Source organism: Fistularia commersonii, chromosome 15 (assembly GCF_037954325.1).
Source record: "Fistularia commersonii isolate RoL2024-O1a breed Wild chromosome 15, RoL_Fcom_v1.0, whole genome shotgun sequence".
Lineage (NCBI taxonomy): Eukaryota > Metazoa > Chordata > Actinopteri > Syngnathiformes > Fistulariidae > Fistularia > Fistularia commersonii.
Genome location: NC_141298.1, coordinates 12,182,884 through 12,195,546, shown reverse-complemented (window position 1 = coordinate 12,195,546; position 12,663 = coordinate 12,182,884). Strand labels below are relative to the sequence as shown.

General features: G+C 49.5%; 1 protein-coding gene across 3 annotated transcripts in view; it reads left to right on the top strand.

The window, feature by feature from the left end:
• LOC147226536 (seizure protein 6-like) overlaps positions 1 to 12,663 on the top strand; it is a 44,591-nt gene that overhangs the window by 9,258 nt on the left and 22,670 nt on the right. For all 3 annotated transcript variants that reach the window (XM_086160679.1, XM_086160678.1, XM_086160680.1), the window contains exons 2-3: positions 8,081 to 8,572; positions 9,063 to 9,178. In XM_086160679.1, coding sequence (XP_086016805.1) covers positions 8,081 to 8,572; positions 9,063 to 9,178 — 608 coding nt within the window. The remainder of the gene's footprint in view (positions 1 to 8,080; positions 8,573 to 9,062; positions 9,179 to 12,663) is intronic.

Here is a 12,663-nt window from a genome sequence, read left to right as displayed (position 1 = left end):
ACTGATTAAACCCCGCCCCTTTCCCCGGTATCGGCCGGGCTACACTCCACCTTCCTCCAACCCTTCGAGCAGGATGAGGAATGAATGGATGAACGTCATCGCGAACAAACACCTTTCCATGTGGACGGAGATGGGACTGCAGCCTCACTGCCTGACTGAACTGTCAATCATTGTTGCATCATTCACCCAAAGCGGGTCCGGAGAACCGGTCGGAGAACCGGTCTGAGAACCGTGCGAGCCGTTCCCGGTTCTCCGTCCCATTTTCCCTCTGAACAGAAAGCCCGGCGTGGTGCCGCCGTCCTCCTGCCGCAGCAAAGCCGGTTATTTTTTCTGAGTGACAGAATGATTGTACTTGTGGAGGCGGCAGAGGGAGCTGAGGGGGAAGTCGGTGGGGGAAGTCACATCACACGCGACCGCTCAACCCACAATGAAGAAAACACGCCGTCCGTGATCCCGTGGTGAGGTTCCCGAGGTTCCTCCGCAGACCTCTGCTGGTGGAGGCCTCTGATTGGCCCGCAGCTCAGCCAATGAGATCGGCTGAAATTGTCCGAGCAGGAGATCACGATAATCGTGAAAACAAGCGGAGGGGAGGAAGGCTCCACCACCCGGGCCAGGAGGAACTCCTGAACTCCTGACTCCACCCTCTGGAGGTACATTGTCCAGACCAGGAGGACCGAACCTCCACGGGGGGGTGGAAGAAGGACAGGATGTGGGGGAGGAGGACGATTATGGGGGATGCAGGAAGGGGGTGGTGCTGAGAGCAGCGTGATGAAGGACCAGCAGACATTAAGAGGCTGCAGAGGAAGGAGATTTTGGAGCTGCTCCTCAATAATAGAAATGTCAAGAGGCGTGGAGGGGGGGGTCGTGACAGCAGGCCTGAGAAACCCCCAGCAGAATCAGTGGCCTCCTATCTCCTCCCCGCTGGAGAAGCAGCTCCAGCACCTGAGAGAGCAGTGCAGGCGTTGAATGCATCTGCGTCTGGATCTGCACTTTCTATTTCATTTTGAAAAGTCTCATCTTCCTGTCTTGGATGGGCCTGTAAAGTTTGACAGGAGCTCCTCCTGACTGACTGGAGACTCATTTGCCTCCATTTCCACCTCCACCTCCACCCGGCTCCGCTTCATGAGCATGAGTTAGGCGTTGCGTTTGCTGACATCTGTAAAAAAGACCCAGTCTGTGAGCCGACGTCCTTCCCTCCGTTAGCGCCCGAGCTGCCCATCCTGCTGATGGCCGTGGTGGAGAACCTCCACAGGAACCGGGAGTTCGCTGTTAGCAACCGCTTGAGTTTGTTAGTTTTACTTCTCGAAACTCGGAAGGACCCGAGGGAATCAGTCGGTTGATCGCGTCTTCAAATCCCCGAATCCTCCAACAAGCACTTCCTGTTAGCATCAGCGGCACCTATTAACATGTAGAATTAGCTTCACACCTCAGAAAATAATTATGGAGGGGTTACTGAATGTAACGCCTTATCAATGTATATACAATAACGTCACAACAGATGATCAACAAAACAACACTGTCAATGCAACAACATGAACCTCAATGTAACAACACTGTGAATGTAACAGCATAGGCAACAATGTAACAACAGATTGTCACCGTAGCAACAGACTGTCAAAGTAACAGTATAGACAACAACGTACCAACAGATGGTCAATGTAACAAAAACATAAACAACAATAGACTCAATGTAACAGACTCACCTTAGCAATAACAGATAATTTAACAACATGAACAACAGACTGTTAATGTAACAACAACATAGCAACATAATGTCATTGTAACAGTCTCCGTAACGATAGACTTTCAATGTAACAACATAGACAATACTGTAGCAACAGATTGTCACTGTGGCAACAGCCTGTTACCATAGCAACGGGAGGCTGTTAATGTAACAACAGAAACAACGATGTAACAACAGCCTGTCACCATAGCCACAATAGACTGCTACCTTTGCGACGAGAGACTGCCGATGTAACAAAAAAAACAATGTAACAGACGGTCACCATTACCAACAACGGACTCAATGTAACAGCAACAGACTGTCACCGTAGCAACAACAATCTTTGTGACAAGCTTTAACAAACATGAAAATACGAAACAAAGATGAATCTCGTTAGGCCTGGACCAATTTTACCTCCACCACTACATTTGACTTGTACTACTACTACTACAGTTACTCTATCAGGTTCTTGTACTGATTCTACTTGTACACCTTCTTCTGCTGCTCCTTCTCGTGCAGATAAGACCAACAAGTCCTGCCTGTTGTAGTCTAGATGATCATCAGCCATTGCAAGTCCTCCTGATAACCACCGTATACTACGACTCATACCAACCCACCATTGTTAAGCAAACAGATCCTTAGTGCAACGCAGCACTCGGAGAACTGCCCCTGCTGATAGCGATAGTGATGATAAGGATAATAAAAAGTTAATTAAATGAGTCTCTTGTTAAACATTAATAAAGCAGTTATGGATGATTGGAGATTCAATTAGAGTTGCTCTAATTAACAGCAATGTGTGTGTGTGTGTGTGTGTATATGTGTGTGTGTGCTATAAAGGTCATGGGTTCAGCCGAATGGAAAAAAGACCGTGATGAAACACAAAATCAAGAAAACACGTACAAGTACACAGTCCTCTCTGTATTAGCACACACAAGTACTAATAATTTTAGAGGTATTTTTTGTGACTCCTGGGTTTTCTGTGTTCTTCAGCCTGGGTTCTCTCCATATTCCTCCCACAAAAACAGGCAACAGATTCATTGAAAACTGTGTGTGTGTGTGTGTGTGTGTGTGTGTGTGTGTGACCTTGTCCTCCTGACAGACTCGGTGAATCGTAGATGAACGGCTGCCGTAACGTGAAAGCAGCCCTTTCAGAGCGAGTTAAGTCAGATGCCGGTCGGGCTTGGGGGGGCGTCCGGGCGTAAAGGTCGCGGGCGGAGCGGCGCCGCTGGCCGACCCGTCGCCGACCCGTGGCGGCTTCCTCTGGATTTCAGAACAAATGTCATGGACAGAATGGTCCTCGGGTCTGAGAAGGTTGAGGCGCCGTCTCACCTCAAGCTTTTCCAGATGATTCATTGGTTTGATAGGAAGGGTTCGCACCAAACGTCCTATTCGTCCTGAGCCCTGTTTGGTTCTTCTTATTCAGTTCTTCTGATTCGGTTATTCTGATTCGGTTCCTTTCAATCAGTTCTTCTGATTCGGTTCCTTGGATTTAGTCCCTTTTTGTTCTTCTGTGAAGGACGCTCTTAGTGATGAGGAGCGTCTGGATTGGAGGAGTAGTTTTGGACAGTTCAGGCTTTTACTTTGGAAGGTCACTTCCTGTCTGGGATGTTCACCAAGAGAAGGTTCAGGTTTTCTCGCTGCCTCGTCTTCCTCCGCAAGCCCGCGGAAGGATGAAGGTCAGAATGAACGCAGTGACTGGAAAAAACATACACACCTCGCTCCCGGTGTGTGTGTGTCACTGGCCTGCAGCAGGACACACTTGGTCAGTTAGATTGAGTCACTCCCCCACCCCCACCCTAATCTTCACCTTCATCCTCCTCCTCCTCCTCACGTCTTTGGTTCAAGGAGGAGGAGGAGGTTCTTGCCTCCTGGAACCTCAGGTCGCCACGGTAACAGGTCTATTTTCGGTAACCTTCCATTCCGCCTGTGTGTATGATATGTTGAATGTTGGGATGTCCATGATCGACAGCCGACCCTGTGATTGACAGCTGGCCCCTCTCTGTTAAGCCCCGCCTCTTGATGCCAGCGGTGTCTGGCCCCGCCCCCAGGAGGAGGTGCAGGTGACAGTTCCATGAATGAGTGAATGCATAGCGGCCGTCAGTGGTCGCCTCCACAGCATGGGAGTTTCTCCGACGGTCCCAGATGGTGGTGAGAAGAAACAAAGAGTGTTTGTTGGCTGGTTCTAGCGTGGAGAAGCGTCTTCGGGCTGGAGGACCAGTGAGAGTCCAGGGTGGAACAGCAGGGGGCGTTCCCTCACTGTGGAGTCTCCATGTTCTGCTTGAATAGCCTGTGATTGACAGCTGGCCCCTCCAGGTTAAGCCCCGCCCCTCACATCCTTGGCTCCGCCTCCCCGGAACGAACAAATGTTTCTACGCCTTCCTAGTTTTCAAATATCCCAAACACCGGGTTGTTGACGTGGAGACAAATCATGGGATGGATTCAGGTTCCCCTGCCCAGTGAACCTGATGACATCAGCGGCTGGCGGTGTTTGTTAGTTGCTAATTAGCGGCTAATGATTGACAGGCCGCCCCCCCCCCCCCCCTCCCACAAACACACACACACACACACACATCCTGCCCCTTTCAAAATAAGAGCTGGGTGAAGGTGGAGGGAATAAGAATGGACTGAACCTTCGGAGGGAAATGAGCTGAATTCCTGAGAAGAAGCATGAAATTGAGCGGGGGGAGGAGGGGGGTTGGGGGGTTCTTCTGGGTTCTAAATGAAGTCCATGTTCCTGCAGGAAAACAACATCATCCATCACTGTCGCTCCTAATATGGCTTCCTCTCCGCGCCGACAGCAGATTCACGGCGTTACGGTGGTTACCCCCAAACCCCCCACCCCCCCCACCCCCGACACCCCCCACCCAACCCCGCCCCCACGCAGCGGAGTCCCAGAGTTACCCCGAATGCTGCAGTGACTCTGCACAGCATCATGAACGCCCCATATGCAACCATTAAGTGTTTTATAGAATAGCTGTGTGTGTGTGTGTATGCGTAATATCTGTGTTGCGTGTGTGTGTGTGTGTATGTGTAATATTTGTGTTGTGTATGTTTGTGCATTTTAGCTGCAATAGCTGTTGTGTGTAAAAAATGTGATGTGTAATAGGTGTGTGCAATAACTTGTAAGCATTTATGGGTGTGTGTGTCGTACATGCAGTTGCTATGTTTTTTTATGTGTAATTTGTGTGTGTGTATTTATAATTGTTTTAAGTGTGTGTGTGTCTAATATAGCTGTTTTATGTCCATAAGGCATTTCATAATGTAATAGGGTCTGTGCGTTTGCGCATTTTTATGTGCAATAGCTGGTCTTGTCTGTAAAATCTGTGATGTGTAATAGGTGTGTATGTGTGTCTTATCACAATGTTGTAAGTGTGTGTGTGTGTGTGTGTGTGTGTGTGTGTGTATGTGTTTTATGTGCAATAGCTGTTTTTGTGTGTAAAAAGTGTTGTATGCGCAATAGATATGTATATGTGTGCAATCCTTTGTAAGCATTTATGTATATATGTGTGTGTGTGTGTGTGTCTCCTATGTGCAATTGCTATATTTTTATGTGTAATAGGTGTGTGAATTGTAATTGTTATGTTTGTTTCCTTTTTGTAATCGTTTTGTGTGTGTGTAATAATTGGTGGTATGTGTGTGTGTGTCCTATGAGAGCTAGTTTCATTTTACATGCAAGTTTTAGCGTGTGTGAGTTTTTACGCACGCATTTGTCCGTATGTGTAATAATAGTGTGATAAGCATTTGTGTATCTTCTGTGTAATAATGGGTTTAGGTATAAGTTTCAGTAAGGGTGTGAGTGTGTGGGCTCCTTGTAATGTGTGTAATAGGGGTGTAATGAGTGCTTTTATTGACCCTTACCGTCCATTGGCCACACACACGCACACACACACACACACTCACACACACGCACAAAGCCCTGCAGCTAAAGGTCGTGTGGTCGGCGCCTCCATTAAGACATGGTTTGTTTTTATTTGAGTGTGTTTTGTGAAGGCCGTTGCTCCTGATGGAGCGTGGAGGAGGTTCTGCTCCACGGAGCTAAAGGTCACACAGACCTGCCGCCGCCGTCTCCTCGCCACTTAGAGCCCTGAATGGCGAGGTGACGCCCGCAGGTTCAGACGTGACCTTTTATGGGACGTTCATATCGCGCACCCCCACCCCTCGCTCATTTGGTTTAGTCCAGTGCGCATTTCCCGCTGAAGCGTTTTGGTCTCGGCCGGGTCTGGGGTGTCTTTCCGTTGTCCTCGTCTTCGGCGTTCCTCGGCGGGTCTGTCGGCGGCCTTTGTTGCCGTGACGACAAAACAAAAGCTATGCATTAAACAGCAGCGGACGCAGAGCGGTGTGTACAAATAAGTGAATGATTGGTTGTCTGCATGACGTGAGAATGAGTGAATGGATGTTTGCCTATACAATGTGTGAATGAATGAGTTAGCATGTCTTGATATGATGTGTGAATGAATGAATGTTTGTCTACAAGATGTGTGAATGAGAGGATGAATGGGTGTGTCAATAGGATGTGTGAATGAATGAGTGATTGTTTTTTGTCTGGCAAGGAAATGAGAGGGTGAATGGTTGTTTTTCTTTCTGTTGAGTGAGTGAATGAATGGTTATTTGTCAATACGGTATGAGAATGAGAGGGTGAATGCTACGTCTATATAATGTTTGAATGGATGTCTCAGTATGACATGTGAATGAATGAATGGACAGTTGTGTGAATGAATGTGCGAGTGAATGGTCGCGTCTCACCATCCGGCCCTCTGATTGGTCCGGGGTTCATCCCGGTTCTCGGCCAATCGCGGCCCCATGCCCGGGCAAGCGTGATGGCTCACGAGTGAATGAGTGAATGAGTAACGGTGCGAGCGGGCGTCCATTGTTGGAAGGAGTCCTGTGGTCCTGGTGTCTCCATGAATGGTTCCTCTGTGGCGGCGAGCCTCTGCCTGCATGCCAATGGCCGCCGGCAGCGAGGCTTTACTCCCGCGCTGTTACAGAGCCGCCAATCAATGAACAAGCCCCGCCCCCTGCCCCCCCTCCCCATGGTTGTCTGGGGATGTTTATGGGCCGGCTGTAATAAATAACGTTCTGAAGGTGATAAAGACTTCATGAATGGATCCTTTCATTTGGCTGCTGTCAGCGTAGAAGGAGGTGGTTCCACAGGCTTTGTCTTCATGGACGACTGGCCAGAAACACTTTCAGGTGTTATTACCGTCTTATTACTAGTTTAGCATGTGCCTTATTAGCATCTACTCCAGGTTCTCCTGCATGGGTTCTCCAGGTTCTCCACATTGGTTCTCCAGTCTGAATGTACCTTCACTTCTCATATCCTGCCTCTGCTCCTCAAACTGTCCAATTACAGCAAGAAGGGGGGAGGGTTCTCTCTAATCGCCATGGCGATGGCTTTGACCAGGACTCATTGATCCGCAATTGATTGGTGTCTGAGAAACTCTCTTTCTCACACACACACACACACACACACACATACACATGATATTTTGACTTCAGAAAACTGGATGTCCAAAAGACTGACCAGGACACACACACACGTACACACACATGAACGAACACACACACACACACGAGTGTACACACGTGCATGCACACACTCAAACCAACATGCACTCACACACAGTCTAATTCAAGCACACACACACACATATGTCTTGCCTGCAGAGTTCCGTGGCTCTGTAACCTTGGAGAACCTTCTGGAGCCTGTCTGGTTCCGATGGAGCTCCAGGCTTGGAGGCTCAGACCTTCTCTGAGAAGATGGCTGCCTGCTCCTCCAGGAGGTTCTGGAGTTCCCCCTCCACCTCTGCCCAGGGTTCTGGAGAACCTCACACATCGGAGAAGACACCTGGCACAAGTCTGTGCTTGGAACATCTTCTGCTTCTCCTGGGGCTGTTCCCCCCCAAGGGCCACCGCCAATCAGCCGCCTCCATCTAACCCACAGCCAATCAGCTGCGACCTTTGCAGGCTAAGCCCCGCCTCCAGCTGAGAGCACAGCTGCTGTTGGAGCATCTGACCTGGATCACGTAGATCCTTTCAGATAGAGCCGCTGAAGGTTCTGACGGCTCTGGTTGCTCCAGTGGCTCAGATGGTTTCTTATAGTTCTGGTGGTTCCAAAGACTCTTTTGGTTGTGAAGGTTCTGCTGGTTTAAATGTTTCTGAAGGTTCTGAGGCATTTTTTTCCGTTGCCGTGGTGACTGTTGTCACTTTCAAACAGGTCTCTGCAGGAGCTCAGACGGGTTGTTGGTTCAAATTCCCATCTTCTGGTGACAATCGTGAACACGAACCCCTGCGGTGGCGCCGGAAACATTCTCCCACGCGTTCCCTGTCGGGTCTGACGCCGCCATGTTGTCTCCTCAGGTCTCCAGGAAGAAGAAGGCGGGCGGTCGGCGCACTGGGAGGGGCCGTCCTTCGAGCGTCCGTCAGGGCCGGAAACCGAGGGGGGCGTCGTCCAGGCCGCCGCCACTTCCCCTCCGTCGGGCGTGGCGGCCCTGCGTGAGCTCCTGCACCGCCAGCACCTGCTCACCCACGACTTCCAGGGCGACCAGCACTTCTTCAGGAGTGACGGCTCGGTAGCGGCGAACCCCACGGCGCCGGGCGCAGAGGGGGCGGGGCCGGTAACCCTGCTGGTCCCACACCAGGACGCGCCGGCATTTTCCGACGTGGCCACCATGGCCGCCACCACGGCCGCCACGTCGGCGCGGGCGACCACGGGGTGGAGTCACAGCGCCCGTCAGAGACCTGAGGCTCCGCCCCCCGCAAGGACGACGGGAGAGGAAACAGCGAAGCGCGTCCCCGGGCAGCTGCCGTCCACTGTCGTCACCACCACCATCACGACCACGCAGACGTCCGGTGAGCATCTCCCGGGGGGTTTGAGGGGATCCTTCAAAGAATGTGGAACCACCAGGTCCTCATGGAGGTCCTGGCCCACCTGGAGGAGAAGAAGTTCCTCCTTTTCCGGTCGGAGGGGGAGCCGGAGGTATCCGGCCGGATCGCTGACGCTTCAGCAACAGTGAAGGTCAAGGTGGAGATGGAGATGAGTTGCGGGGAGAAGCTCTGGATCTCCGTTCTCGCCCTCACCTGTGGATGGAGACCAGGAGAACTTGGATCAAGCCGTCGAGATTAGTTTCCTCCATCACCTTGGAGGAGCTCCCAACCAGATGAGGAGGCACTAACTGGCCAGGAGACCTCCTGGTGGACGGGGCAGTCTGGACCTTTCTGATCAGGCTGCCGCCAAAGCAGAAGATGGATGGATAATAATGATGATGATGATGACGATCCTAGATGATTAGAGTAGATGTCTGGTCAGGAGGGTGAATCACGTGACCTTCTCCCCCCGCAGAGCCTTGCAGCCTGAACCTCACGGCCCCTGAAGGCGTGGTCAGGATGGAGCAGCAGCCCGGCTGGGACTGTGAGCACCTGGTGACCGTCTACCTGGGCTACGGCATCCAGCTGCAGGTGAGGGCCCTCACACCAACACCTCCAAGCACCAGCCTCCAGCTCAGCCAGCATCTCCCAGGAAGCTACTCCTAGTTTGTTTTTTCATGGAATTTTAGGGTTAATATGAAGGTCCATTTTTCAACATTTTGAAGGAATTTCTTGCAGATTTTTAGGGGGATTTTTCAAATATTTGTGAATTTCTTTTTCTTTAAGGGAGTGATATCATTTTAAAATTTCTGGAAAAAAAAATTGAAATAATTTCTTGCAGATTTAAGAGAAGTTGTTCAAATCAATTTTAGGATTTTTTTGCAGATTTCAAGTTTTTTTTTTCCAAAATTTAAAGGAATGTCTTGCAGGGGTTTAAAGGAATTCCGTGCAGATTTTAAGGGGATTTCTTTAATTTTAAAGGAATTTCATGTGGATTTTAAGGGAGTTTCAAATGTTTAAAAATTTGGGGGGAAAATTTTCGCAGATGTCACGGGAATTTTGGCAATTTTAGGGGAACATCTTGCAGATTGTAATGTTTCTTTTTATTTTAAAGGAATTCCTTGCAGATGTGATTTTTCTATTTCTTAAGGAATTTCTTACGGATTTTTATCTTTTTCAAATTTTCAGAAATTGAAAAACATTATGTCTCACAGATTTCAAGGGCATTTTGGCAATTTTAGGATGATTTCTTGTCATATTTTTATGGGCCTTCTCAAAAATTTCAAGGATTTTCTTGAGGATTTGAGGACTGCAAAAAATTTGTTGTTTCAGAGAAATTTTGCAAATATTAAGGGTAGTTCTCGCAAATTCAAGAGGATTTCATCCAGATTTTAAGGGAATTTATTGCAGATTGAAAGGACATTTTTGCAGATTTTAAGTTTTTTTTTCTTGCTAATTTGAAGAGAATCCTTGGAGATGAGCTGGGACTAGCGCCACCTACTGGCCGGTATGCGTGAATGACGGATGAACAGCCAGAATGTTTTTCTGGTGTGCCGCTTAACAAAAGGTTATAAAAATTAATGGCGTGTGTGTGCGTGTGTGTCGCCTGGCATTTTGCGAATCCTCACACACCTCATTTACCACCCGAGACTCCAGAGTGTGTGAGCTTTGTGTCGCTGCCTCTGGAGGGCCCAGATAAGTCTTGACAGTGTGTGTGTGTGTGTGTGTGTGTGAGAGTGTGTGTGCTGTCATATTACAAGTACAGTCACCTGCACAACTGCATTCACACGCACACGCACACACACAAGAATGTATAGATTTAAACACATTGGAAGAGTCCATACTCCCCCTGGTGTGTGTGTGTGTGTGTGTGTGTGTGTGTGTGTGTGTGTGTGTGTGTGTGTGTGTGTGTGTCCTCCTTGTCACTCCAAATATCCACAGAAGAACTTGGATCACAGTTGAATAGGTTGTTGAGAAGCTCATAGTGATTGACAGGAAGTCTCACATCTTCATCCCTAATGTCCCTCCTCATCCTCTCCATCCTCGTGACCTTCTCCTGACCTCCTCTCCTCCACCTTCCTCCTCCTGACCTCCTCCTCTTCCTCTCCACCTTCTTGGTCCTCCGATCGATGACGGTTGTTAATGAGAGCGGCGATCGCTCGCCGTATCGACCTGCGCCGGCTCCCGCCGTCCGATTGGACGAGAGCTCGCCCACGGCGACCCCCGGACGGAAGAGAAGCCGGGGTCGTCACGGCAACCGGACCGGAAGGGATGAAGAAGATTTGTCCGCAGGAATGGGATGATGAACCGCCGCCGTCATTGGCTCATCACCTGCGCCCTCCGGGCCAATCACAGCTGGAAGGCGGGGCTTACAGGGTCAGCTGTCAATCAATGCGACAGTCACACCGACCAACTCTGAGGAGAACATGCCGGAGAACACGGGGAGAACCTGGAGGCACCACACAGGGAACCCTTTCAGATGAGAAGATCGGATTCCTCCTGCTGTTTCCACCGGCCGCCACCTGATCTCCTCCATAATTGAGGATCCTTAAGAAGAGCGTTTATTCCTGATTACGAATTGAGGAGGTCCTTAGAGCCGAGCAGATGTTCGGGGCGTGGAGCTCGTCTGATGTCTCAGCTCTACATTTGCATGAAGGTGTCACGGGTCAGGGTTTGTAAAGACGGCGTTTGGCTTGCAGGACCTTCAATCTGGAGCGCAGGTTCTCAGTTCTCCGTGTCCCAGGGAGTCTCCAGGGGATGGAACGTCTCCGACGCGATGAATAAATGAGGAGCGTGGAACAGCACCTTCATTCGCTCCCATGAATGATTTATCTGAGGAAAGATCTGATGAAGGAACCGCTTCATCTGGAGCCCCTTCTCTAATCGCCCCGACAGTCGGAACCATCTGATGAAGAGCTCTCTCATCATCTCCAGAGTCCCAGGAGTCCCTTTACTCCATTAGATGCTCCTCGCATGTTCCTTTACCTCAATGAGATCTTCTTTACCATGCTTAGATGTTCCTCTCATGTTCCTTTATTCCGATTGGATATTCCTCAGATATTCCTCTGCATAGATCTCCTGTTCTTCACATGTTCCTTCATCCTGGCTGGAAGTTCTTCACACGTTCCTTTCCCCTGGTGAGATGTCCTCCTCGAGTCCTGTTGGTCTGAGGAAGAGGTCTCGTCATGAGGTCCCGTGTAGTAACATGAACATCTGCTCACAGGAATAACGTACATGTTTATCCTCATGTATCATGTACTGTTACTACACCGTTATTATGCAGTTACTACATCTTTATAAAGTCATCGTCATGGCGACAGTTGCCGATTGGCCCGGGTTGAACCTCCCTGGAAAACCTGGTGGAGAACGTCTGATGTTCTCTGAGGCGGCGGAGCCTCAGGAACCTGCCGGCTAGGGAATAGCGCTGATGTGAATGTGATGTTAGCAGGTTGTTACCAGCACACCGCGCACACACACACATACACCCATGCACACACACACACACACACACATACACATGCACGCACGCATGCACGCACGCATGCATGAGGAGACATCGTTTCTCGGAGACGGAACGTTCTTCGCTTCTCCCCTGCGCCGAGGTGAACGTTCAATTAAGATAATGATTTTTGGCGTTGCGAGTGTGTTCTTACATCAGCCCGTCAGGACACACACACACACACACACACTTGCTCACATACACAACCCCATTGCTGAGAACGACACAGGTTTTTTTTTTTCTTTTTAAATATATTTTATATTCTGATAATGAAGCTGCAGCAGCTGGATAACCCCCCCCTCCACACACACACACACACACACACACACACACACACACACACACACACACACACTCAGGGTCATTTCATTTCCATGTTTAGGGACGGTTCTGATTACCCACCATATGTTTACCCTCGTCACAGCAGTGTGTATGTATATGTGTGTGTGTTTGTGTGTGTGTGTGTGTGTGGCGGAGGAGGAGGCCTCAGCCTTCCAAATACTTTGTAGTACTTCCATGAGAAAAAGTTAATCGACCATTTTTTCCTTCTATTTATTTCAGGTTTGTGTTTTTTTTC